Source organism: Paramormyrops kingsleyae, chromosome 17 (assembly GCF_048594095.1).
Source record: "Paramormyrops kingsleyae isolate MSU_618 chromosome 17, PKINGS_0.4, whole genome shotgun sequence".
NCBI classification, from domain to species: Eukaryota; Metazoa; Chordata; class Actinopteri; order Osteoglossiformes; family Mormyridae; genus Paramormyrops; species Paramormyrops kingsleyae.
In genome coordinates, this window is record NC_132813.1 from 114,668 (window position 1) to 141,927 (window position 27,260).

General features: G+C 44.5%; 1 protein-coding gene and 1 pseudogene across 4 annotated transcripts in view; both read right to left on the reverse strand.

The window, feature by feature from the left end:
* Positions 1–1,525: 1,525 nt before the first annotated feature.
* LOC140579191 (zinc finger protein basonuclin-2 pseudogene) lies at positions 1,526–5,549 on the reverse strand (annotated as a pseudogene).
* A 5,709-nt stretch (positions 5,550–11,258) lies between these two features.
* The window catches only part of LOC111833831 (cell surface glycoprotein MUC18), a 32,859-nt gene continuing 16,857 nt past the window's right edge, over positions 11,259–27,260 (reverse strand). Inside the window, exons 1-16 of one of the 4 annotated variants that reach the window (XM_023792459.2) lie at positions 26,925–27,184; positions 18,448–18,572; positions 18,043–18,277; positions 17,532–17,602; positions 17,165–17,249; positions 16,758–16,937; positions 16,334–16,458; positions 15,847–15,994; positions 15,602–15,717; positions 15,363–15,504; positions 15,128–15,255; positions 14,831–14,966; positions 14,121–14,147; positions 13,546–13,669; positions 13,337–13,451; positions 11,259–13,106 (exon numbers count right to left, since the gene is read on the reverse strand). In XM_023792459.2, coding sequence (XP_023648227.1) covers positions 13,077–13,106; positions 13,337–13,451; positions 13,546–13,669; positions 14,121–14,147; positions 14,831–14,966; positions 15,128–15,255; positions 15,363–15,504; positions 15,602–15,717; positions 15,847–15,994; positions 16,334–16,458; positions 16,758–16,937; positions 17,165–17,249; positions 17,532–17,602; positions 18,043–18,277; positions 18,448–18,572; positions 26,925–26,931 — 1,794 coding nt within the window. In that variant the 5' untranslated portion in view covers positions 26,932–27,184 and the 3' untranslated portion in view covers positions 11,259–13,076. Of the gene's footprint in view, positions 13,112–13,336; positions 13,452–13,545; positions 13,670–14,120; positions 14,148–14,830; positions 14,967–15,127; positions 15,256–15,362; positions 15,505–15,601; positions 15,718–15,846; positions 15,995–16,333; positions 16,459–16,757; positions 16,938–17,164; positions 17,250–17,531; positions 17,603–18,042; positions 18,278–18,447; positions 18,573–26,924; positions 27,185–27,260 lie in introns of those variants that run through there. The other 3 variants (XM_023792457.2, XM_023792456.2, XM_023792458.2) reach the window with 3 other exon arrangements.

The window sequence follows — 27,260 nt, forward strand, 5'->3', positions numbered from 1 at the left end:
TAATTTTTCTACCACACTTAAACTTTAATTCGCTTACTTTAATTAAAGTAGAATCACTGTTGGTGTCCTCAATCCTTTAAATAAATATTTGACAGGGAGTCTAAGACAAGAGTATTACGTATGTGAGGTGGGGTGGGGGGGGGGGGCTGGGATTCATTTCCACTTTGCACAGCTGCACTCATAACAACAGCGGGGACGTCACTACAGCAGTCTCATGCGGCACTTACACCTTCATACACAGCAAGCAGGTGGCCATGATAATGACTGGCATTAAGTTACTGCTGCAGTCCGACACCAAAATTCATACAGATACAACGTACATCCAAACGCTGGTGGTCTGGTGAAGTTTGTCTCCAGTGGCTACCCATACTTATGCACCACTAGTGATGGTACAGCACATCAGAACACTAAGTGAGGACCCAAAGTGACTTGTGGCCAGATTTTCTGGAGAGCAAACTTAAAACTCGTGCCTTATGCTTGTGTCCCCAGCCTGAAATATGAAAACACTTCATTTGTTTTTCGTCACAGTTAAGTTCAAATATATGCTTGATTTATGCAGTCTTCAGAAAGCACCTGGATCACCTTAAATGAAGCATTAAAATGTAAATAATATAGAGATACAGAAATCTTGTCAACTTCTGGAGGGAACATTAATGAAGTAACAACTAAGCTTGGATATCACACTCTGGATGATACCTCAGAGATCACTCCCTGGGAACACCTCAGAAATCTCTCTCTGAACAATACCTTGAACAGCACTTGGGCTGCTCTTACAAGAGCTAAAAGCAGAGATTAATATTACTCTGCTTATCTGCTATTGCGCTAAGACTCAATGGTTGTGTCAAATGGAATGCAGAAAATCAGGTCATCAGCTCAGGAGCCACACATTCTCTGTATCTGGGACCCACAAGCATTTCAGCATTTTCTTAAAACGCCTTAGAGGCAGGTGACCTCAAGACACACAAAATATTACACATCCCCTTGTAGACTTGAAAAGTGCAAGACTGGGTCAACATACAAATGTTCATATGTTCAGAAGCCAAAAGCATGCAGGCCTTCTCTGCATTGGTACATTTATAAAAGAATTTGAGCTTTTAGTCTGAAGTGTGCATCAAAGTGAAATAAAGAAATCAAATGAGCTAGAGGCTACATTTTCCTTCAGTCTGAGAGCTGGAGGTGCCATGAAATGAAACAAGCATGGGCACTGACACCCTCAGTACATTTTTTACATGAAGAACCCTCTGGGATGTTATTTACAGATGAGGCTGTCATGCTCTGTTAATGGGTCATTTAAAAACTATTATTACACTAATAATACACTGAGAAGGCTCTCTTCTTATTACTACCATTTCTGCGAGCAACAGTCACAAAAGAAGTGTCTGAACAGTTTCTTTGGAGATGGACAAGGGTTTCCATGGAAGTGACAGTCACAGGGACGCAGCAGCAACAGAGCTACCCATCCAAGCGCGTCTAGAAACTTCCACGAGTACAGTGTGAAAGTAAGAGGCCTGGGGGTAGGGGGCAGTCATTTGGCCACGTGCCGGCGCAGGCTGCGGTTCTGGCTGTGCTGGTTGCAGCTCCGCGTCGAGGAGAATGTGAGGCTGCAGCCCGGAACCTTGCGGCGCTGCATCTGGCGCAGATGTACCGTCTTGAAGCGAGTGCCCTTGCAGCTGTATGGTTTGTGGCACAGCAGGCACAGGACAGCACTCGGGTCGACCCCCTGGCCCGGCAGTTCTGGGAACCCCTCCCTGGCACCACCCCTCACCCAGTCTGCCCTGTTTGAGCCACCCTCCCCTTCGCTGGCCCCCTCCACCTCTCGCTGGTAGTCCGAGCTTCATCCTGCTCCAGCTGGAGAATGCTCCTCAGTGCCAGCCCAGGGCTCACACTGCCCTCACTGTGGTTGCTGTTGTTGTAAAGGTGGGAATGTGGATGGTGGCATTCCTGGGTGCTAGTCATTCTATTCAGGACCCTGCCCCCTTCCTCATCCTCCTCCTCTTTGTCGTTGAATACATCAGCCACGCTGATGACCTCCTTCTCAGTTTTCACTGGCATGCTGGATTTGCGGGGCTTCTTCTTGGGTGTGGGGTCAACAAAATGTTCCTGGATGCCAGTACCAGGCAGCTTGTGGCTGACAAACCCTGCCTCGGCCACTAGAGGATTGTGGGAGCCAGGGGCCGAGGCCTGCTGCTCGATGAGAGATGTGTTGTTAGAGGCCGGAGGGAGTATGGAGCTGGTGGGCAGGGAGACCGGTGAACTGACAAGATCCCCAGGGGACAACAGCACACGATAGAATGGGGGTATCGGTTGTACTGGCTGGACTGATTTCAAGGATGGGAAGATCATAGAACTTTGCAGGGGAGACTGCAGCATGGGCTCGAGCGGTGGGGTGTTGAAGCCAAGAGGTGGCTGTCCCGGGCTCAAACTGCTTTTGGTGCTGGAGATGACAGATGTGCCAGAGCCAACGCTGGAGCGGATGAGGTCCTTGTCACGGTTGTTCCTCAGCATGGACATGTGTAGTCGGGGGTTAGGGTTGGCGCTGTGCTGGTTGCGGCTGCGCAGGGAGCTGAACACCATGTTGCAGCCCTCGATAGTGCAGCGGTGCTTGATCTTCAGGTGCACAGCATTGTAGTGGATCCTCTGGGTGCCCTTGTTATAGAAGGTCTTGCCGCATGCGTCGCAGCACACTCGGCCCTTGCGGGAGATAGAACCCATGCGCCGCATGCGGTGCATCTTGGAGGAGAAGGACGAGGTAACGATGCTCTTGGGTTGCTCACTCTTAACAAATGCATGTTGCTCACTCAGTCCAGCCGGCTGCTGCTGCTGCATTGGTGCTTGCTGCTGTTGAGGCTGCTGGGAGGTGGGGGTCGGGGAGATGGTTGTTACGCTAGCAGGCTCAGGCTTAGGCTCGATCGCCACGGTGACACCGGTGCCCCCCAGGCTTGGGCTTTGCCCATTGCGGAACGGTGAGAGAGACACCTCCGACTCACTGCTCTCGTTGGGGTCACTCAGGTTTGGCAGACTGGACTCCCGTGGCCTGTGACCTGGCTGCTCCAGCACGAGCCCATTTTGGGGCAGACCCAGCATGGGGGCAGACACTGGGTTGATGTACTGGAAAGGAAGCAGGAAGGCCAGGCTGTTGGGGATGTTCTCAAAGTGGTGTATAGTGGAGAGACTGCTGTTCTCGAGGTGCGTCAGCAGGCTGGGGCTACGAGAGCGGTTGTTGCTCTCGATGAAAGTCCTGATGTCAGAGTCAGTTTTGGATGAGGGCACTGCGATGGTCTGGCCTTCTTTCTCCTAGATGGCCAGATCTCCTCCTCCCGGGACATGATATTCCAGTGGTCCAGAACCTTGCCTGCAGCATCCTGAAGGCCATATCAAGGGGAACAAAGGACACCACAAGAAGTCATTGATTCTGCATAATTGGCACAGCTGATTAAAGGTAAATAGCTGCCTGCCTGCAATGTCCAGGCCTCCTGGAGCAAAGACCTCATAGATCTTAACAGAGCGACACCGCACACACCCTCCTTCTCCTAGCTTCCCTTTCAGTCTTCTTCTCTATCCATGAATGTAATGACTTCCTGCATGGTGACACAGGAGAACAGGAACGTTTTCAATCATTCAAGATTCAAGATTCAAGATTCAAAGCGTTTATTATCATATGTACAGAAAAAGTAGTATTTCTCAGTACAATGAAATTCTTACTTTGCTGCCCACTCACAAATGCCAGGTTAAATTAAATTACAAGTACAAAGAGCATACTTGAGAAAAAATAGTGCAAAAAGAGCTTAAAGTGCAAAGTGACCTGTTGTGCAAATGAGGTAGGTCATGATATGCAAAGTGATCTGTTATGTAAATGAGGTAGGTCGTCTATTTAGGAGTCTGATTGTAGTAGGGAAGAAAGAGTTGTTTAGCCGGGATGTTCTAGATTTCACACTTCTGAACCTTCGTCCCGAGGGCAGGAGTGTGAACAGTCCATGTTGGGGGTGTGTCGGGTCTTTGAGGATGGAGGCAGCTCTCCTCAGTGCTCTGCGATGGTAAATGCTCTGCAAAGAGGGTAGTGGAGTCCTAATGATCTTCTCCGCAGTTGTTATCACTCTCTGCAGGCGTTTGCGGTCCATAGCAGTTGTGCTGCCATACCATGCGGTGATACAGCTGGTCAGTGTGCTCTCCACAATGCAGCTGTAGAAATTGCTGAGGATCTTGCGTGACATGCCAAACTTCCTCAGCCTCCTCAGGAAATACAGCCGCTGTTGAGCTTTCTTGACCAGCTGTGTGGTGTTCAGTGTCCAGGTGAGGTCCTCACAGATGTAGATGCCCAGGTATTTAAAGCTGCTCACCCTCTCCACTTCAAGCTCCCGGATAAACAGTGGCAGGCGGGGGCTCCTCGTCTTCCCCATGTCCACTATCATCTCCTTTGTCTTGTCAGTGTTGAGGGTGAGGTTATTGTCCTCACACCATGATACCAGGCCGGCCACCTCTCTCCTGTAAGCCGTTTCGTCCCCTCCAGTGATGCGACCGATCACTGCAGTGTCATCCGCGAACTTCAGGATGATGTTGTCCTTACTGGTGGCGACACAGTCGTGGGTGAACAGGGTGTAGAGGATGGGGCTGAGGACACAGCCCTGCGGGACGCCAGTGTTTGTAATAATGCTGGCTGAAGTCCTGTTGCCAATCCTGACAGATTGAGGTCTGCCAGTCAAAAAGTCCTGTAGCCAGTCACAGAGGGTGGGGTGCAGGCCGAGCGTGGTCAGTTTGTGGGTGAGTTTGTGGGGTATGACTGTGTTAAAGGCAGAGCTGTAATCAACAAAAAGTACCCTAATGTAGGAGTCTTTGTTTTCCAGGTGGGAGAGGAAGTAATGAAGGACAGCAGCAATAGCGTCTGATATGGACCTATTAGGCTGGTAGGCATACTGCAGAGGGTCCAGAGTGTCTGGGATGTTGCTCTGGATGTAGGCCAGCACCACTCTCTCAAAACATTTTGCAATGATAGGAGTGAGTGCAACTGGTCTATAGTCATTTAGGCAAGTGGCTGGGCTTTTCTTGGGGAGGGGGACAATGGTTGTTGTCTTGAAGCATGTGGGAACGGTGCTCTGGCTGAGGGAAAGATTAAAAATGGAGGTGAGAACATCAGCCAGCTCATTAACACATGCTTTAAGGGCCCGTCCAGGAATGTTGTCTGGTCCTGTTGCTTTGCGGGGGTTGATTCTCCTCAGGGCTCTGCATACTTGGTCTGTTGTAAGTACTGGGGGGGAGGATTGGGTGATCTGGAGGTTCTGGGAGGTCTGGTTCCGAAGAGTCTGAGAAGTCTGGCAGTTCTTGGAGGTCTGGGAGGTCTCAAAACGAGTATAGAACACATTGAGGTCATCCAGCAGGCTGCCTGCAGAACTGATGGTGCTGGTAGTGGCCTTATACTCTGTGATGTGCTGCAGGCCTTGCCACATCCTCCCGGGGTCAGCAGAAGAGTAGAAGCCATCCAGCTTCTCTCTGTACCGCCTCTTAGCCTCTGTGATTGCTTTCCGCAGTCTGTACTTCGCAGCTTTGTACTCCATCTCATTGCCTGATCTGAATGCAAGAGAGCGAGCGCGCAGCATATGTCGTACCTGACTGTTAATCCAGGGCTTCTGATTGGGGAACTTCCTCACTTGTGTGGTGGGCACGATATTGTCAACACAAAAGCTGATGTACCCAGTCACGCACTCAGCATAGTCCTGTATGTTAATAGAACAGTCCTCCATAGTGGCTGCAGTTTCAAACACATCCCAGTCTGTCTGGGCAAAACAGTCCTGCAGGATGCTCTCAGTCTCTGAGCTCCAGCGTGTAACAGGTTTGATGACAGGGTTTGATTGTTTCAGCTTCTGTCTGTAAGCTGGGTACATAAACAGAGAGATGTGGTCTGACTGTCCAAAGGGGGGGCGCTGTACAGCCCTGTATGAACCGCGTATGTTACTGTAGACGTGGTCTAAGGTGTTCTTGTCCCGTGTGGGAATGTCCACATGTTGGTAGTATTTTGGAAGTACAGTCCGTAAGTTGCACTTATTAAAGTCACCAGCGACGATAAAAGCAGCGTCTAAATGAGTTGACTCTAATGAGCTGATGACGTCGTGGAGTTTGCCGAGTGCCGCTGTGCAGTTAGCTCGCGGCTGGATGTAAACAATGCCCAAAAACACAGCCGAGAGCTCCCGTGGCAGATAATAGGGGCGGCATTTCAGCATTAAAAGCTCCAAGTCTGGCGAACAGTACTTGTGGACAGTCTGTACATCTACACACCACGAGTTGTTAATAAATGCACACACACCTCCCCCAATAGCCTTACCGGAGGCTGCAGTGCGATCTCCCCGGTGTACTGAGTGTGTTTGTAGCTGAACGGCGCATTCCGGAACTTTGTCTGAAAGCCAGGTCTCAGTGAAAATAAGAGCGCAACATTCTCTTATTTCCCGTTGCGTTGTGATCCTGGCTCGTAGTTCGTCCAGTTTGTTTTCCAGGGACCGCACGTTGGCCAGTAAGAGGCTGGGTAGCGGTGGTCGGCTAGCCCGAGCCTTTAGCCTAGCATGTAGCCCCCCCCTCTTGCCTCGCTTGCGTCGCCGTCTCCGAAGCGCTCTCCTGGGGTCAGCCGGCTCGCCAGGACTCGACGCCTCGGGGTATACCCGGGAGTGGGGGTGGCGGTGGTGACGATGAAGCTCCGGTGGTATGAAAACAGTAAAGTCCAGATCATTGTGTCAGTTACCGATGTCCAGTAGTGCCTGTCTTGTGTAAGTTACCAGTGCACAACATTTATCCAGTGCAAAAAGAACAAAAAACACACAAAAGACTAAAGAAAACCGGCATTTGAGAGCGGAGCAAGCAAACACGTCTGCCTCGAGGGGCGCCATTTTCATTCATAAAATTATCATAATCATATTCATAATCATGTGAACCGTAAAAACAACCTAGGGCTTTGGGGCACTGCTATTAGTCAGTCCCTGCGATGCACGTCATTATAGAGAAGATGACCCACAGAAACACCTCAAAGTCTATTGTTTCTCAGCTGATCCATAGAAATACCTCACAGAAATACAAATACAATGACTCCCACAACAGAGGAGGAAGACTGACCTCTAACCGATGTGACCTCTAACCGGTGTGTTATGGTTTTGCAACGGTCCTGTTACACTTCTGTGATAGTTACCTACCTGCATTATGCTATCCTAGCTGAATCTCACCCCCGTATTGGTCCACACTCAAGCCCCAGCCACCTGTGGAAGCATTTCTCAGGTTGCAGAAGCTTTAAGTAATGTATGGTAATTGCAATACTTACATTCGGCCAGGAGATGGCAGCAAGGAAATAGAAAAAAAAAATTCCCACGGTTATTATGATAATTCACAAGGTAAATTTATTGTGTATGTGTGTGTATGTGTGTGTTTTACTGCACTTTGGGGACAGTTTTATCAAATGTGATCTAAGCAAACCCACACACACACACACAGTGCCCAGTTACAGCGTGCGCACACACACACACACGCACACACAGTGCCCAGTTACAGTGCACACACACACAACGCCCACTTAGAGCGCACACACACACACACACACAGCGCCCACTTAGAGCACACACACACACACACACACACAGTGCCCAGTTAGAGCACACACACACACACACAGAGCCCCCGGTCAGAGCTCACACACATTCACACAGTTCCCTGTTACAGCACACACAAACACACACAGCTCCCGGCTAGAGCTCACACACACAGACACAGCCCCCGGCTAGAGCTCACACACACAGACACAGAGCCCACGGTCAGAGCTCACACACATTCACACAGTGCCCTGTTACAGCACACACAAACACACACAGCCCCCGGCTAGAGCTCTCACACACACAGACACAGTGCCCTGTTACTGCACACACACATTTTATGCTGCCGTCTGGTGGCCAAAATTGAGTACTACCATTTAAAAACATTAAAATGATATTTTCTGGTAATTGCAATACTTACATTCGGCCAGGAGATGGCAGCAAGAAAATAGAAAAATGATTTTCCCACGGTTATTATGATAATTCACAAGGTAAATTTATTGTGTATTTGTTTGTCTGTGTGTATGTGTGTGTTTTACTACACTTTGGGGACAATTTTATCAAATGTGACCTATGCAAACCCACACAAACACACACACACACACACACACACACACACACAGTGCCCACTTAGAGCACACACACAGTCCACTGTTACAGCACACACAGACAATGCCCAGTTACAGGGCACCCACACAATCTCCACATGGAGTACACACACACACACACAGTGCCCTGTTACAGTGCACCCACACACATATACATACATACACACACAGTGCCCAGTTACAGCACACACACACACACAGTGCTGTTACAGCGCACACACATACACACACAGTGCCCAGTTACAGCACACACAAACACACACATACACAGTGACCACTTAGACCACACACACACAAAGTGCCCAGTTACAGCGCACACACACAGCACCCATTTATAGCACACACACCCACACACTGTGCACTGTTACAGCCCACACACACAGACACAGTGCCCTGTTACAGCACACACATGCATGCACACACACACACACAGAGCCCCCAGTCAGAGCTCACACACATTCACACAGTGCCCTGTTACAGCACACACACACATACAGGACTCAGTTACAGCACACACACACACACACAGTGCTGTTATAGCGCGCACACAAGTGCACACACACACAGTGCCCTGTTACACCACGTGCACACATACACACACAGTGCCCAGGTACAGCACACACAAACACACACATACACAGTGCCCACTTAGACCACACACACACACAAAGTGCCCAGTTACAGCGCACACACACAGCGCCCATTTAGGGCACACACACCCACACACTGTGCACTGTTACAGCCCACAGACACAGTGCCCTGTTATAGCACACGCACACACACAGACACAGTGCCCTGTTATAGCACACGCACACACACAGACAAAGTGCCCAGTTACAGCGCACACACACAAACACAGCGCCCATTTAGGGCACACACACACACAGGCCCCGGCTAGCGCTCACGCACACATACACACAAAAGGCCCAGTTACAGCGTGCACACACACACACAGCCCCTGGTTATAGCTCTCTCACACACGCACACACACAGACAAAGTGCCCTGTTATAGCACACGCACACACACAAACACAGCGCCGACTTAGAGCACACACACACGCAGGCCCCGGCTAGCGCTCACGCACACATACACACACAAGGCCCAGTTACAGCGTGCACACACACACAGCCCCTGGTTATAGCTCTCTCACACACACACACACACACACACACAGTGCCCAGTTTCAGTGCAAACATACAGTTTCCAGTTACAGCGCACACACACACATACACACTGTGCACTGTTATTGCACACAAACACACACACACACACATACAGTGCCCCCGGTTAGAGCTCACACACACTCACACAGTGCCCTGTTACAGTGCACACATGTTTTATGCTGCCGTCTGGTGGCCAAAATTTAGTACTACCATTTAAAAACATTAAAATGATCTTTTCTGGTAATTGCAATACTTACATTCGGCCAGGAGATGGCAGCAAGAAAATAGAAAAATTCCCACGGTTATTAGGATAATTTACAATGTAAATTTATTGTGTATGCGTGTGTCTTTGTGTATGTGTGTGTTTTACTACATTTTGGGGACAATTTTATCAAATCGAGTATGTAACACTGACGTAAAGTAGTACGCACAGTGGTGATTACTTCTAGGCTACCGTGATATTCAGCGAGCGACCGTCTCTTAATGACATTAATGTCACTGCAACGGACCTCAGTCACTCCATGAGCAGTGACTGTAATGATAACTGATTGCTATTATTAGTTACCTTATTGTCATCATCTGTTTCAGTGTAATCTAAATAGCCATGGTCAGGATCAGAATCACTCTTGGTCTCTGATGAAAAATGGATAACGTTAAATGATGTTAATGCATGTTTGATTAGTTCCCTGTACATCATTGTCTTGAGCCTTGTTGCCCGTTGTCTAGCTTTCCTTCTCTTTGTTCTCTCTTCCTCTTCATTAACATTAACGGTTCTGAGCGTTATACTGCAAGGTGGGTTTGCTGGCTTTACTTATGAACTTTCCATGCTGTGGATCATAGCTCAGTTCTGAATAGAGTATATTACCACGGTCATTTACACTGCACACCTACCCTGCTCAGAGTGGGTTTACTGGCTTTACTTATGAATTTTCCATGTCATTTTCCATGTCAAGGTAGAGTTCCTGTCGGGGTTTTTTTTTTGTTTGCTTTTGAACAAGAAACTACACTCTGCCAAACAAACACCAACCACCAGTACTTAAGTATTTAGTACTATATTAAGTACTATAAAACCACTCCACATCTAAACAAAAACGTACTTCAAAACACACCATGTTTCAAAATGCTTGCAAAAATATTCTAAAACAAATATTAATATCCACAATTTTCAAACTCAAGTCTGTTTACCTTCAGTTTTGCAAAAAAAAACTTGGAGCACCACTAATACGTAAGTATTTAGTACTATATTAAGGTGAAACAACAGGCTGTTGGAAAACAGGAAATATGCTACAAAATCATGCTAAATTGTGGTTTCCTATCCTACAAGGGCGCAGAACTGTCATAAAAACACATCAATATTTCAAAGACTTGGCAGCCCAGGCACCCCAAAACACAAAAAATAGGTTACAAAATTGCAAAATTGCCTTCGTGAATGTGCATCTGGCAATGCAAAACGTTAAAAAACTTCATACTTAGTAACATGCTAAAAATTAAGATTTGGCAGCCCCAGCATTGCAAAATGCAAAATCGGCAACCAAATTGCATTTTCAGGGGTGGGGGATCTTTTCCATGGAGGGCCAGTGGGGGTGCAGGTTTTTGGGATGACCTCTCAATCAGCCAGTAATAAAACAATGGTTCTCAACTCCAGTCCAGGGGACTGACTGTTATTAGAGGTCATACACTGTTATACACCGGCCCTCCACGAAAGTGGTTCCCCATGCCTGCCCTAAACTTTGACAGATGAGTCACTGTAGTACCTGGCTGCCATTGGTGGTACAGCACCCCATGTTACCATTAGCATGGTAATTTCATGATCATGCTCCAACTGTTCCCAAAATTCACACAATGGAAGGTGGAGCCTCAGAGCTCAGATTGGGCTTCAGAACTGGTTGTTCACGTCATTACTTACTGTGAACATAACAGGAATAACTTTAAATTCAAAAGCCTTTTATTTCACATATTCACTTTCAAAAGCATTGTTAAAAAAAATCTGCTCAAACATCCTTAATTTACACACTTGTGAAAATCATAAACATTACATATTAGATTTAATCTTTACAGTATAGCTATCTATCTATTGTTAAATGGTGATACATTTGAAATGAAAATGACATTTACAAGGTATCTGAAACGTTTGCGGTACACAGTGTACAATATACAACTTAAATTACCCAGATTAGAATATTCCAAAACTACCTATTTGATGATATTTAATCTTCAAACAGGGCCAAACAATTCAGAACGCTCAGTGTTTAAGGTATTAAAAAACAGTAGGCACAAGAATGTGACAGGCAGATTAAAATAAATTCTTTCCAGAACCAGTGCTTTGTTAAACTTAATGTATTGTATGGTGTGTGACAGCCATGTACATTTACATGCCCCAGGAAGCATAAGAAGGCTCTAAAAGAACAAGTTGCTTGAACCAGTGATATGTACATTTGTTTAAAAGACCTTTTCAGTTAAATAAGTCTGGTACAGCAATCCTCCAGTGTGTCTAATGTGCTCAACTGAGTATAGTTGTAGTGACATTTTTGCAATAGTATGAAGACATTTCCGGGTGCTTAGAAGTTCCTGGAACTGGGATGGGCAGTCTTGTCCAGAAAGGGCCGCTGTGTGTATGGGTTCTCTCCGCACCTCCCTAATTAGATTACTAATAAGAAGACTGATTGGCTAAAGAGTCCTCACACCTAGGTTTGAACAGCTGATCTAAAGGCTATCCCAAAAACCTACATATACACTAACCCTTTTCAGATAAGATTGCCCGCTGCCAAACTAGAATATATGAGCAGTTAAAGATGGTTGGCCATTTTTAAGAGTGGAGCCCTTACCAGCAAGTTTAATACACACCTATGTGCAGCTCTGGGTAGCAGTTCATTTAAATAAAGCCTAATTATTTGTCATTTTCATTTGATAGGTTGTTGTGTTGCTTTTCACTCCACCTCACTGGAGTCTTGTATATACTGTAAGTGCATCTTGACCGTATATAAAGTTCTTTGCTGGAGATCAGGACCCCCCCAAGATGTCTCAAATGTCTGAATGGGGAAGCCCACCCCACTTCACTCCACTCCACCCCCAGTTTGGAAGGAAGCTGTTGTGCACAAATCCTTTGTAATATGGTTTCCAAGCACCAAAATGGGCAGAGTACCACCCCCAAGGCTACTGAACGTGGATTCACCTATAGATATGCAGGCTGAATATTAAATAGCAGGGTTGTGTGGGGGGGGGGGGCTATGACACATGAGAGGCCAGGATCAGGAAAGGCAATCGCTTCAGCAGCAATTATCATGTACAACGATCTCCTCGCTTCATGTCCCGGAGAAATCCCACCTTCCCGGCAGCCCAGTTTGTCAAACCTGCATCCAATTGTGGGTCCATGAGGAAGAAGAGCAATCTCTGCCTGGCTCAAACGAGGAAGAGGAAGCGTAGGATTTGCTGACCTCTGTCCTAGAAGCTGGCATCTCATTTTTCTCCCCAGTTTTATATATATAGTGTGTGTGTGAGTGTGTGTAAATTTTAACAGCTTATCACAGTGACCAGGGGTGAAGCTTTTTTTGTTATGTACCAGTAGTCAAAAACTGTGAATGTCCTTTGACATTGCTTGTAGAAATAATTCAAATAGGCCTTATTTGTGATGTGGATCAGTCCCAGGCTTGTATCAGGGAAGAGGATGTGCAGCAGGTGGGGTGGGGGGGCTTGATGCTGTGCCCATGATTCTCCTCCTCCTTAAATCACAGAGGTCGGCAGCTCCTCAGTTTTCCACTTCCATGTATTCATCACACTTTACTCCAGGAGAAACAGGAAGATGACAGATGCAAACCATTACTGATCTTTTCCCTCACACATCAATCTCACTAACTATATGAAAATGGACTAAACTATCATGAATCAATTTGTAAAGAATATTATTAATTGCTTATAGTTGCATTTACTAGAAACAAAGACATGTTAATTATTGTTTCTAATCCAAGAGTCCCCTGTCACATATCTGTCGGATATGGCCCTAGTTACCTGATCATCAAGGCTTTTTTTGTCCCCATTGACACCCTGAAGAAGCACAGTCTCTTCTGTCTTGTCCGTCTTCATCTCCATGACAATGTCGTCTTTCTTACCCTTTTCCTTAGTTCTGTGGAGACATGAATAACCCTGGTCACAAAACACTAAGTAGCATACAATGATCAGCCCAACTGCTCATTTAAAAATCTGAAGTTTGTGCTCACATTTCCTTCTTCCCAGAATGTCCACAGGAGATCTTGCCCTTCTTGTACAGAAAGTAGAGGATACTCCCCAGGACAGCCAGCAGGAGAATAGAGATTATAATGACAGCGATAATCACACCACTCTCTGGAGGAAAACAGTGGAAATGCAGTCACATGCATTTTTCTCTCTCCTTATGCTCCCAGTATTTACACTATGAAAATTAATGATTCATAGGATATCATAGCAAAGTTATCTTCATTTTCGGATGCTGAAAGTTGACAACATTGCCCGTGCTGTAAACAATCTGAAGGGGGTTACGACCTCCGTGTTTTATTGTCCTGAATTTAAGCACAGAAGCACTATGCGGCAAACTGAAGAGACAGTCAGCAACATCTGACTACGCCCCATTTGGCATCACATAACAGCCAGTGTAGATGGCTGGATATCAGCTCAGTAACATTCGCAATATCATTAAATTAATAACATTACTTTGCTGTTGTATTGCAAAAGTACAGTAAATGCAGTAGTTTTTAACTATAATTTTCACTGGATATTTGTACATAAGGGGGTTGTGTATTAAAGATGGGATACACACCTTTTTGAACCTTCTTTGCTCTAGTACCTGTTAACAAACCAGATGACAATTATTAGAACAGATTCGATTAAACATAGGCAGAAGAGATTCTTGTTGAGTCATCCAGCTTTTCATTTGTTATGGTTAGTTATCAAGCTGGTGCATGTGTGTTTGGTCAGGTCCACGATTGTTATTCTGGAATAATGTGTTTCATGTAAAGGCTATTTCAGCTCTCAACAGGAAACCTATAAACAATGTAATTCAAACATCAAATTCAAAACAAAAATGTTCCCTGCAATGGCAACACGGGCCAGTGCTTAAGTTTGATTAAAGCTCCTCCTACTGTATGTGCCCCTCTGCTCTTCATTCCCAAGCCAGCTGGATACAAGGCACGTTCTCACTGTTGGGTATGTGTCAGAACTGGGTACAGGTCACGTTCTCACTGTTGGGTATGTGTCAGAACTGGGTACAGGTCACTTTCTCACTGTTGGGTATGTGTCAGAACTGGGTATAGGTCACTTTCTCACTGTTGGGTATGTGTCAGAACTGGGTACAGGTCACGTTCTCACTGTTGGATATGGGTCAGACCTGGGAACAGATCACATTCTCGCTGTTGTGTGTGGGTCGGAACTGGATACAGATCACGTCACTGTTGGGTATGGGTCTGAACTGGATACAGGGCATACCCACCCTAAACCCCCCACAGAGCCCAGTTGGCTGCTGACACTTACTGGCCCTGACCCTGTAGAACTTCTTGTCTGTGCCTTCGTCATTGGTCGCGATGCAGACGACTGCGAGGTTAGAGGTCACCTTCATGTCCAGCGCACTGTGAGTCCTGCCCTCCAAATGGTTGCTCCGCCCTGTCATCTGTATTACCCAGCAGAAGACCATGTATTACATTATAACTATTATATTAATCATAGAAACATGATGATATAGCCAATTCTGACTAGGAATTGACCCAAAAACTTAAATGTCCATAGTGTGAGAGGGGTATCGGGTCATGTGACATGGGGCAGGGATGTCACCTGACTGTTGTCAACTTTCCAGGTGAGGGTAGGTGAGGGTAAACCCAAAGCCTCACAGGTCAGGTTCAGAAAGTCCCCAATATGGGTGTCGATAATGACATCATCTGGCGAGATAATCATAGGGGGCCCTGTGGGGTGGGGGAGGTGTTAATAATGTCATACCTACCCAACTGCATCACCCCACTATCAACAGTTTTTGTACCATGGGAGATGGTGGGGGATTATGGGAGCTCACCCTGGGTGATTATATGGATGGTGGCACTGCGATGCAGATTGGGCAGAGAGGGCACAGTCACTTGGCAGCTGTACTCCCCTGCCATTCCATAAGACACATTTTGTAGCTCTAGCACATGTTCCTCTCCAATCTTCTTTCCACCCTATTGTTACAGATTAACAGATGGTTACTGTCAATCATAGTCAGTGTATCATGTGGAACACTCTGCAAACTGATATCTATGGCAACAGCAGTGGTACCTTGAACCACTCGGTATGGGTGCTCAGGGAGGACAAGGCATTACAGGTAATCTTCTGGCTGTCGCCCAGCTTCATCACCCTCCCTTTCTCAGCCATCAACACCACTTCATCCAGGTCTGAGGAGATCACAAGAAGAGCATAGAAATATCGTGGCCCTTACTCCCTCATAAAATTGCTTGTTGTGTATGTTTTTTAGCAAGATGGAGCAGGTGAAGAGCTGTCTGGACAAGCTTTACAGCACTCACAGTGGACTTGAAGCTCAGTTTTCCCTTGCTGCTGGTCGAGAATGATGTTTGTATCCATGGGATCACACAGGTACGTGCCACTGTCTGCACGAGTCACGTTCATTAGCAGTAGCTTTTCCCCATCCTGTTTAAAATCCATATCGATGTCCTAGGGACAGCAGAGGCAAACAGATGCATGGCACTGCACACACTCATGCAGGTGCATGGACATGCATGCTTACTTGTGGTCAAATCAATGGGTGACATGTCCATGTATGATTTGGAAGTGTTCACTGTAGTGCAAAATCTACTGTAATTTTGTGAGCTGTTAAAGCAGTGGTTCTCAACCCAGCCACCCCACACAACTCCATCATCTACATGTGGTAATTAGTTGACCAGTAAAATTAGATGTGTATGTAGCACAAAAAAAATGGACTAGCTTTTGGGGGGGGGGGGTGGTGAGGACAGATGAAAACCACTATGGTAAGCAAGTGGGCTGGTTTCCTACCTCCTTAGAAAACAAAAAATATGACGGTGGATTCCCATTTCCATGACAGGCGATCTCCACCTTATCCCCCTCTTTGACCAGCCTCTTTGGATGCAATATCCACATCTCAGTCTTCGTTGATGGATCTGTGTGTGGGTAGAAAAAAATGGCAAGGCTCTCATTATACTGGCACCTGTCAGTGTTCAGGAGGCCCACGAATGTATGAAGGCAGTGTACATATGTTGTTTCAAAGAGTACATGTACGGTCAGGTGTGGGACTGATGGTACGTGCGTGTGTTTTGGTCCGGTGTGAAATCGATGTGTGTGTACATTTGTTGAGGTCTAGGAACAGTATGGTTCATGTGCAATTGGTCATGGCTGGGGTCACTATGGTGCACATGCATTTTGTTGGGTTGGAGTTGAGTTGCATATGGTAGGCACTTACAGTGAACAGTGATACTGATGTGCTTTGATTCCATCATCCTTGTTTCACCAGGTAACAGGTAGGTGACCTCACAGTAGAAAAGGGCATCCTTATCCTGCTTGGTCACTTTATAGTGAAGCTCACTTTCGATGGTAAAAAGGCCGCTGGACTCCTGTATCTCCCGCTCCTGTATGAAGACGTCTGAGCGAAAACGGAACAGATTCATTACACCACCTCATTACTCAAGCAGGTATCCCTTTTAGCAAGAATCCACCAGTGAAAGAAGCACTGAGGTTAACCAGTCATAAATAAATGCAAGAAAACAAAGCAGTTGTACTGAAGAGTGAAAAAGTTAAACCAAACAGAGGCAGGAAGACTGTGATGATAGCCCTGACTCTGACCATCTACTTTTTCAACTCTGTACTCACCTGTGCTTTGCTGCAGTGTGGTGCGGTCACGGTACCAAGTAATTTTTGGTCTAGGGTAGCCATTTCTGGTCTTGCACGTTGCGACCTATAGCAGGGGTGGTGGAGGAGGGATGAACAGTGCAGGCAAAAGTAAAGGGCAGTCTTTATGCTTAAGGCCCCTGAGTGTCCAATTCTTTGCAATTTCTCTAGAACAGATTCTGTCCACCTATATATCTGGACACGTGAACAGAAGTGGATCCATACAGTAGAGCCTCCCCTGCAGCTTCAGCGAGGTGTAAACCCCTTGAGATGTCTGCCCACAGTGTCTCCTTCCCACACAAAAGAAATATGAAGCAAAGAACTTCTCTTTTTGAAGAGCATATCTTACCCTTAACTGCTCATTGCTGTCAACTCTGAATATAGACTCAGCATCTTCAATCTCGGGTGAATCTGGTGATTCTGTGGGTGGTGTGAGGGTAGGAAAGTCAGAAGAGTTTAGTTTTAACATCAAACGTCCTTTTGTACAAGTCTCTTAATTCACGTTTAATCAGCAGGTCTTGAATAACTGAAGATTTATTGTGACAAATATTAAAATTACATATCATGAGAACATGATTAAAAAACCTTAAATCTTATCTGATGGCTCAGATTAGGTCAGAATTACATTAGACACATAAGTGTGTTTTATTAGCAGACATGTTCTCATACTTATTCTCATACATGGTTTTTAACTTTTAATTGTGTTCCTCTGTTGACTAAGGTATCTGACTATTCGGCATGTTGACAGTCCCATCTCTCTGGTAGATATAACCCCAGAGGTGTACAGGGGTAGGTTAAAAAAGATTGCAGATAAACTCTCCACAAACAGACGGTTTACTTCCAATAGCTGGCAGTCGTACCGAACACTTTGAGCCAAGTCCGGCGTTCCTGCATCCCGGCCGACATGCCATCCACCTGGCAGGCAAACTGCTGCTCGTCCTTCACCTTCAGGTCCATTATGGTTAACACTGTTTCTCCCTGTCTGTCGTCGTCAGAGTCCCAGCTGATGTTGATGCGACCGACGAAATCCGGCAGCTCATCGGAAAGGCTCACCGTGATGTTGCTGTTGTAGATCCTCTTTCTATCACCTTTTAACTGGTGAACAGGGACCTTTTAATGATCTTGGTTAGTCTCCCCATGTATATGAACCAGTGATAACTTGAAATATATCATCAGTTTTGACCTGGACTTCGCATCATACCCAGTTCTCATCCCTGACTGCCATTTGTTCATGTCATCCCACTGTTGGTGGAGAGTATACTCACTGCAGTCCACTGTATAATCACATCCGGGGGCTTTTCGCTGAAGGAGTATGAGCAGGAGATCTGTGCTGTGTCTCCCACAGGAAACTCGACAGCATCCTCCATCTGCACACTCAGCTGTGACTGCACTAAAACACACATACACACACACACACAGAACAGGTATGTGTATTTTTGTGGGGACTCTCCATATATTTCTGAGGCGTATCCCTTATCCAAACTATGACAACCTGAACCCCTACCCAGCACTAACGTTAACCATAAGTAACCAAATAAACCTTTTTGGCATTTTTACATTTTTGATTGCCTTCACAGATTTTTTATTTTCCTTTTTTATATATAAAACAGTGTCCCCACAAGGTAAAAACAGGTCTTCATCACATTATAATATATACATTGCACATCCCCCCCCCACTGCACACACACACTGCACACTCACACTGCACACTCTTACGATTGGGCTGCTTGCACAGACACCTGTCCACTACAGAGCCTCTAATTCCAAATGCCATGGCACACATGGTCCACATGGTTTTGCGGATCATCATCATCTCATGCAGTACGCATCATCAGGTTGGCTGTAGTACACACTGCCAACCCCCCCATCCCCCCACCCACAATCAGTAAACAGCAGCACAAGCTCCCAGTGAAGGCCGCCCCATTATGGAGATCTGATTAAGGAACCCAAAGACATTTTCTGTGCATTAGTCTGGCAGCACTGACTCCTGCTGACTCATTTTTCACCCCAGGTGGAAAAGCAAGGTCAGTCGAGAACATGGTCCATTAGCATTAGCGTAAAACACCACAGCGGTCCAGCTCCAGGCCAACACACCAAGAGATCATTTAATTACAAATAAAGAATGCCCCCCGCCCTTTGGTATCGACACATCTGGCAGGTCACATTTGGGCGCGCTAATGTCCGTGTGCCCTGGCCCCTGCTGCATGACCAAACCGCCTTGTTAAAATAAAACAAAAACTGATATTTTGGTGACTGGTGGCATGCTCCTATTTATTTTTGGAGAGAGACATCACTCTCTTGCAATACAGAAAACAACAGTGGTGCGGTGGATGTCACATGATAATTTCCATTTTAAAAACGTGAACAAATATTCCATTTTAATCATAGCCACCACTAATGGACATTATGATAAACGAACTGAGGGAACCCCCCCCCCCAGCCTGGGAAATCTATTAAGGGCCCGTCTTGGGGTCGTGGGCTGAAAAATTTGGGAATCCAAGCATTACAACAGTCCTTGGAGACCCACAGATGGACCACATTTATGCTCCCTGCCAGACAGTACACATTTTTGCTCCCTACTGTAGCTGAGAGGGAGTAAAAACATGGATTCTCTGTTGGTCCCTGCGGAGCAGTTTTGGAAACACTGCATTAGGGGGTGAAGTGGGACAGTCCTGGGGAATGACCAGCTCATGCATGTGACAGATGCACCCACAAGAATACACAATGTTTAAGAAACTGTTTTTTTTGTAGCTCATCCCATAACATTCTATTCATGCTTAAAATGTGCTGAATGCCCCTGCAAGAAACAAGTCTGCTATTTAATTTATTGAGTTATAGAATTTAGTGATCAGTGATCACTGGTGATACACCACAACGACGAAATGTGTCCTCTGCATTTAACCCATATGTGACATCGTGATATAGCAGGGGGCAGCTAATTCAGCACCCAGGGAGCCGTGCTTGGGGGCGGTACCTTGCTCAGGGTACCTCAGTGGTGATTCGGGGATTCGAACCAGCAATCTTTCAATTACATCTGCGCTTCCCTAACCATCAGACCACCATTGCACTGAAGTTTGTCTGCTTCGCTGTAGTCATCTTTTGGAGGAGTTTTGCTGGACTTTCATGTTCTCTATGGGACGCAAGGTAACTGACAACCCATGTAGCAGCCAGTTGGTTCAGGGCGTAAGCATTCTTTAAAGGGCAGCACAGCTAACAGGGGGGGCTTATTAGGTGGCACCCATGGCTGCCTGGCAACATGCCCCGTTCCTGAAGCCAGCCTGTGAAGAGGTGGCATGCCATGCAGGCAGCTTCCTTGGAGACTTTTGCTGTGGCTGATGTATCGAAACACCTCCCACCGAAATACTCACTACTAAATAAATATAGCCACCACAAGGACCACATGATCGAAAGGTTACAGGTGCACACAGGCATGTGCTGGGGCGGAAGTCTCAGCCCTATAAATAGCAACTTTTCTTCCCTCAGCCCAACTGATTGCCTGGTGGAATATTTAATTCAGGTTAAAAGTATAACAAAATTACAAAAGCTCCCTTTCTGAGCTTTCTTCCTCAGGCCCCCTGTCTGACTGCTCCAGCACAGACTGCCCTCAAGGCATATTTTATCTATTTACTCATTTATTAAGCAGGAAGGAGCCTGAGGCCTGCCCTAAATAAACTGGTTTCATGCTCCCCTTGATCTCAATTCAGGACTTTCAGACAGTCCCTAAAAAGTTTGTGTAAAAAGGTCACTTTCTCTGTCAGTCTGACTGTTCTCCTACTTTCACCTCACTGTCAGTTGCTTAAAAGTTCTCTTATCCTGTAGGTTGCAACCATATTTTCGACAAAAGACATGAATGGTTGCCAGATACTGTAGCATAAAACTTCCCAACAGATCCACCAATGGTATATCTTATCTTTTCTAGATGAATATGACACATAACCTCTCTAATCCAATGCCCAAATGTTGGAGGATGATGGTCCTTCCATTTATAAAGAATAAGCCGTCTAGCCAGCAGAGAACAAAACGCAATCATCATAGACTTGTATCTACTCAAAGGTATGTCAGTTGGGACCACCCCAAATACTGAGATTAAAGGAGATGGGTATACAGTTTTCCCATAAGTATTTACATAAGTATTCTTATCAAAAGTGCATTTTATTGTAGGGTGCATTTAAATGTAAAATACACAATTACCTACTTATTTCATAGTCAGAGTTCCACCGCGACCTCCTTTACCGCCACCAACACGTACTTCTTTGTATGCACACCTTTCGTTTTTTTTAATATACCATTGCGTTAGTATACTGCTCACCCATCAAGAAAACCATGGGACAGTCAGTAATCCGCACAGCAGCAGAGCTGCCGCAACCCTCAGACGTAAAACCCATAATACAGCCGTATTCATGTAATATTTTAGTACTCATTAGGTACTTGTTTCGATAGCTTAATCTTATAAAATCAATCTTAATTCCACACCGTTAATAAAATAAAAGTCTCGCTTTAACATAAACACCAAAAAAACTGATCAATTTAATCGCTATTACAAGGGGGTATGGACGGTCTTTAAAAAAGACAGCGTTAGAGTCTGAAATCGTGTGTGACGCCAGATGTATGACATCTAGCAACCCCGAAGACGTACATTTAAATATTTTAACAGTTTCACCAGAGTTGATTTGTACAGGAAAAAAATCATTACTTTATATACTTGTTAAAAAGCGGAAACTTCGGCGAACATAAAATCACAAGTTTACTATGTCTATATTTATTCAACGTTTTATAAAATGCATACTGCGTTTGAAAACTTTTCAGCTGTACGATTTCAGGAATATTGCAGCGTTTTGATTGAATGTGTAAGATTGGCTTCTTAACGCAAACAAAAGGGCCGCATACACTGCAGTACGTGTTGCTTAGAGGTTAAAGGAATTTGTCATTATTTGGCGTGGGAAACGGCAGTTCTAGTGTTATTGGGGGTCCAAGTAGCGTTAGCTACAAGATCGCCGTTTTTCATTTAACTGGAATTGTTTTCTCTTTTATTATTACTTAATTTAACGAAACAGTTACAGCGTTTGTGATTGTTTTATGTTTGTTCTCTGCCAAGTTAAAAACAGTAATAGTCATGTGAAAAAAATAGCACACCCATTATATTTAGTTCTTTATTAAGAAATATCAACATATCAATATTAAATCTCCTTTCAAATCATATCTGTAGATAAAGGTGATGTAATTGTATCACCTATGCAAGAACAAGAAACCAATTCACTTAACTATGGTGCCAATTTTCACTGAAATGTATACATTTAACAAAGCACTGGATCTGGATATAATTTATTTTAATCTGCCTGTCACATTCTTGCGCCTACTTTTTTAATACTGTGACGTGTGGACTGATTTGGGTTTGGATGGGCGGAGACATAATTCAATTGATTTAATTGACCGTAGCACGTGTGGCTGATTCGGGAGTATTCCGGAACAAGGCAGGATATAAAAGGATACGAGAAATAGTTGAGGGGGTTTTGTTGTTTTGTATACCTGCGGCTTAACACTCTTGGGACGGGAGGGTGTCGTTCGCAAATATTTAGGATTGCAGGTGTTACGGAGATAGACAGATGAGGGGGATCAGTTCGTGCTGCATTAAGAGGGGAGGCTTGTTGCCTTCTTTAGTAAGTTAGGCCTGGGTTTAGGAGAGTGGAGTGCCGCAATTGGATTCGGTATATTGGCGTGAGCTTGATCCTTGTTTTTTTTGAGCTTGCGCTTCCCTTGGATTGTATGATAGTGCCTTGAACTTGAACCCCACGGGGGGGTGTTAAGCAACTTTTTATGTGTGTGTGTGTGTGTGTGTGTGTGAATGCGTGCGCGCGTATGTTGTGCGGGTGTGTTGCGGGGGAGGGAGTATAACTGCATCCCGCGACGGTGCTTCTCGTTGGTGTGTGTGCAGCCCTATATAGTGTTTGGGGATTACGTGGTCTGCAGTGCCTCCTTAGAGGGTTGTGAGCTTTAATTTAATGTGTGATGTAATGAAGCCCATTGTCTGGTATTGCTGATTATCTCTGCCCTCGCGATCTTTTTTACCCTTTTAATTGCAGAAAGTGTATGAATTAATAAAGATAGTCGATTCTCCTACATAAAGCTTGGGTTGTGATCATTACAGGCTCGGGTATTTGTTGCAGTTTTCTGCTGCGTTAAAGAACCCACATTTATTACAATACCTTAGGAACACAGCATTCTGAATTGTTTTTTTTTGTCCTGTTTGAAGATTAAATATCAAAGTTTTGGAATATTCTAATCTGGGGAATTTAAGTTGTATATTGTACACTAACTCAGATGTTTCAGATACCTTGTAAATGTCATTTCATTTCAAATGTATCACCATTTAACAATAGATAGCTAGCTATAGTGTAAAGATTAAATCTAATATGTAATGTTTATGATTTTCACAAGTGTGTAAATTAAGGATGCTTGAGCTGATTATTTTTTTTAACAATGCATTTGAAAAATTCAAAAGCCTTTTATTTCACATTAAAGTAATTCCTGTAACTTTCACAATAAGTAATGACATGTGAACAACCAGTCTAAGCCCAATCTGAGCATGCTAATTAAATTAGAATACTAGACTCTGAGGCACCACTGTCCATTATTGGCTGATTGAGAGGTCATCCCAGACACCCGCACCTCCACTGGCCCTCTATGGAAGAGATTCCCCACCCCTGCATAATTTTGCCGATTATGCATTTTGGGGTGCCGGTAAGGATGAAGTTCTCAACATTTTGAACTGGAACCTAATTCTATGCAATTGAAATAGTAATCACAGCATCACAGTTAATTTCTTCTGTTAAATAAGTGAATGTTTCTTGTTTTTGCATAGGTGATGCAATTATATAAATATAACTTGAAACAAGATTTAATGTTGATATTAATAAAGTACTAAATATTTAAGAACATAAGAACATAAGAACTATACAAACGAGAGGAGGCCATTCGGCCCATCGAGCTCGCTTGGGGAGAACTTAACTAATAGCTCAGAGTTGTTAAAATCTTATCTAGCTCTGATTTAAAGGAACCCAAGGATTCAGCTTGCACTACGTTATCAGGAAGACTATTCCATACTCTGACTACACGCTGTGTAAAGAAGTGCTTCCTTAAATCCAGTTTGAAATGTTCTCCCGCTAATTTCCACCTATGGCCACGAGTTCTTGTATTTGAACTAATGCTGAAGTAACTATTCGGTTGAACAGCATCCAAACCTGTTAGAATCTTATAGACCTGGATCATGTCCCCCCTCAGTCTCCTTTGCTTGAGGCTGAACAGATTTAGCTCAAATAACCTTTCCTCGTATGACATTCCTCTAAGACCAGGAATCATTCTTGTGGCCCTACGCTGCACCTTTTCTAAGGCCGCTATGTCCTTTTTAAGATATGGTGACCAAACCTGTACACAATATTCTAGGTGAGGTCTCACCAAGGAATTGTATAATCTTAGCATTACCTCCCTTGACTTAAACTCCACACACCTGGAGATGTACCCCAACATCCTATTGGCCTTTTTTATTGCTTCCCCACACTGGCGAGAATGAGACATGGAAGCATCAACATACACACCAAGGTCTTTCTCATAATCAGCTACCTTTATTTCAGTAGGTCCCATAAAATACCTGTACTTTATATTTCTGCTCCCTACATGGAGTACCTTACATTTGTCTATGTTAAATTTCATCTGCCAGGTGTCAGCCCAGTCACTAATTAAATTAAGATCCCGCTGTAGCTGCTGAGCCGCTAGTTCAGTATCTGCTACACCACCCACCTTGGTGTCATCTGCAAATTTCACCAGTTTACTGTATATATTGGTGTCTATATCATTTATGTAAATTAGGAACAAAAGTGGTCCTAAAATTGAACCCTGCGGTACCCCACTATGAACGCAGGCCCACTGTGACATCGAGCCTCTTATAACTACTCGCTGCTTCCTATCCGTTAACCAGTTATCAATCCAAGTCGCTACAGTTCCTAAAATACCTGTCGCTTTGAGTTTAAGTGAGAGCCTCTTGTGGGGAACAACATCAAAAGCCTTTTGGAAATCTAAATAGATGACATCATAGGCCTTCTTATCATCAACTTCCTGAGTAGCTTCCTCAAAAAACTCCAACAGATTTGTTAAACAGGATCTACCTCTCCTAAATCCATGCTGGCTATCCCTCAAAATGTTATTTGAGTCCAGGTAATCTACCATTTTCTCTTTGATTATAGCCTCCATAACTTTACCAGTTATACAAGTTAGACTGATTGGCCTATAGTTTGACAAATTACTTCTATCCCCTTTTTTGAAAATGGGCGTTATGTTGGCATGCTTCCAATCAGAAGGTACCACACCTTCAGATAAGGATTTTTGAAACAGTAATGTTAAGGGTCGGCAAATAATATCCCTCATCTCTTTTAACACTATAGGTAAGATGCCATCAGGGCCCTGTGATTTATTTATTTTGAGCTTAGCTAGGCTTTGCAAAACATCAGCTTCAGTTATATATATATTAGTTATAGACGATGTTGAATTAGTAATAAGAACTGGTAAGTTACTAGTGTCCTCGACAGTGAATACCCGTGCAAAACTATCATTGAACTCATTTACTATGTCAATGTCGTTTTCAATTATAAGACCCTTACTATCCTTAATACACACCAGTTAATATTTTGATGGTATCGTGGTAATACTGTCATGTTTTAAATCTGTTACACACTAAATATGGAATTGAAGCTTGACAAAAAAATTATATCCCAAATAAAGTATTTTCTATAACATACTAGGGCTACGATACTGCAATTTTTTTTAAATATCACAATGTGATTTTGTTACAATAAATATTAAGATATTTATAAAGCAAAAAGGAGTTCAATATTAATGAATTGTTCACAAACCTGTCATTTAAATGGCAAGGATGAAAAAGATTGATTATCTTGGCAAATGCGTGCAGCACTCATGCAAAAGCAGTGGTGGTAGACAAATTTTTTAGACATATATAGACGCTCCTCTACTTACGAACGAGTTGCGCTCCAAACGGCCGATCGTAACTTAAAATGTTTGTAAGTCGTTATTCAACATCATTTTAAAGGTATATGCAAGTACGAAGAACTAGGACGTTGGGAGTACGCACACCATACTGCTGCGTGGCGGAAATAGCGGCCAGAAGTCATACTTGGATTTACAGACCTCTTCGTTTGTATGTCTGAAAGTTCGTAAGTTGAAAGTTCATAAGTAGAGGAGCGTCTGTACTATATAGTCTTGAAAAGGAACAATTATTAAAATTGCAAAGCTTGTGAAGTTTTGTTCCCTATGACAGAGTAAATGTTTTAGCTAAGTTATTACACCAGCAGAAAAGGCACCATACTTTTGGTGTTTTTCTGAAGTACCAAAAAAACGGTAACCTTTGTAGTGGAAAAGCACCCTAAGAGATGTCACACCAACTAAGCTCTTCCAAGTTGTGAAATCAGCAGAGGAGGCAGAGGAACAAGAGCTGAGAACAGGAAATATGTGAGATTGAGCACAAGACAGGACTGAAAACCCTCTCATACATACAACCTGTAGCTGAACAAATAGAGCATTGCACCAACAATGCAATGGTCATGGGTTCTAATCAAATCATAACCCTTCCCTCTACTGTAAGTTGCTTTGGACAAACACTCACACAGTCACATGAGTACTCTACTTCCAGAAGGTTTCTTTCATTTCCTCTGAAGTTTCTCCACACAGGTCCTACCTGCCATCAGTTAGGAAGCCCAATTAGTTCATCTCTCCAGATGCCCCTCAGTCTATGACACCATATGACAACCCTAGACTTTCCAAAGATTTAGCTCTAGCTGTACAATCTCCCGGCCTCACAGGGCACTGTCATCAAAACAAACCAGAAGACCTCCATGTTCTGGCAATTATCCAAAGATCACAATAACTTGTAGACCTTCTTCTTGCTGCATGAAATGCTCTCTTTTCTCATGTACGAAAGCTCAAAGTGGTTCCCACATCAGCAAATATTTCTGAAGGTCCCCCAGGTTCATGAACTCCCAAGAAAGGAATGACACCCTTTCCTGCCCCCCCC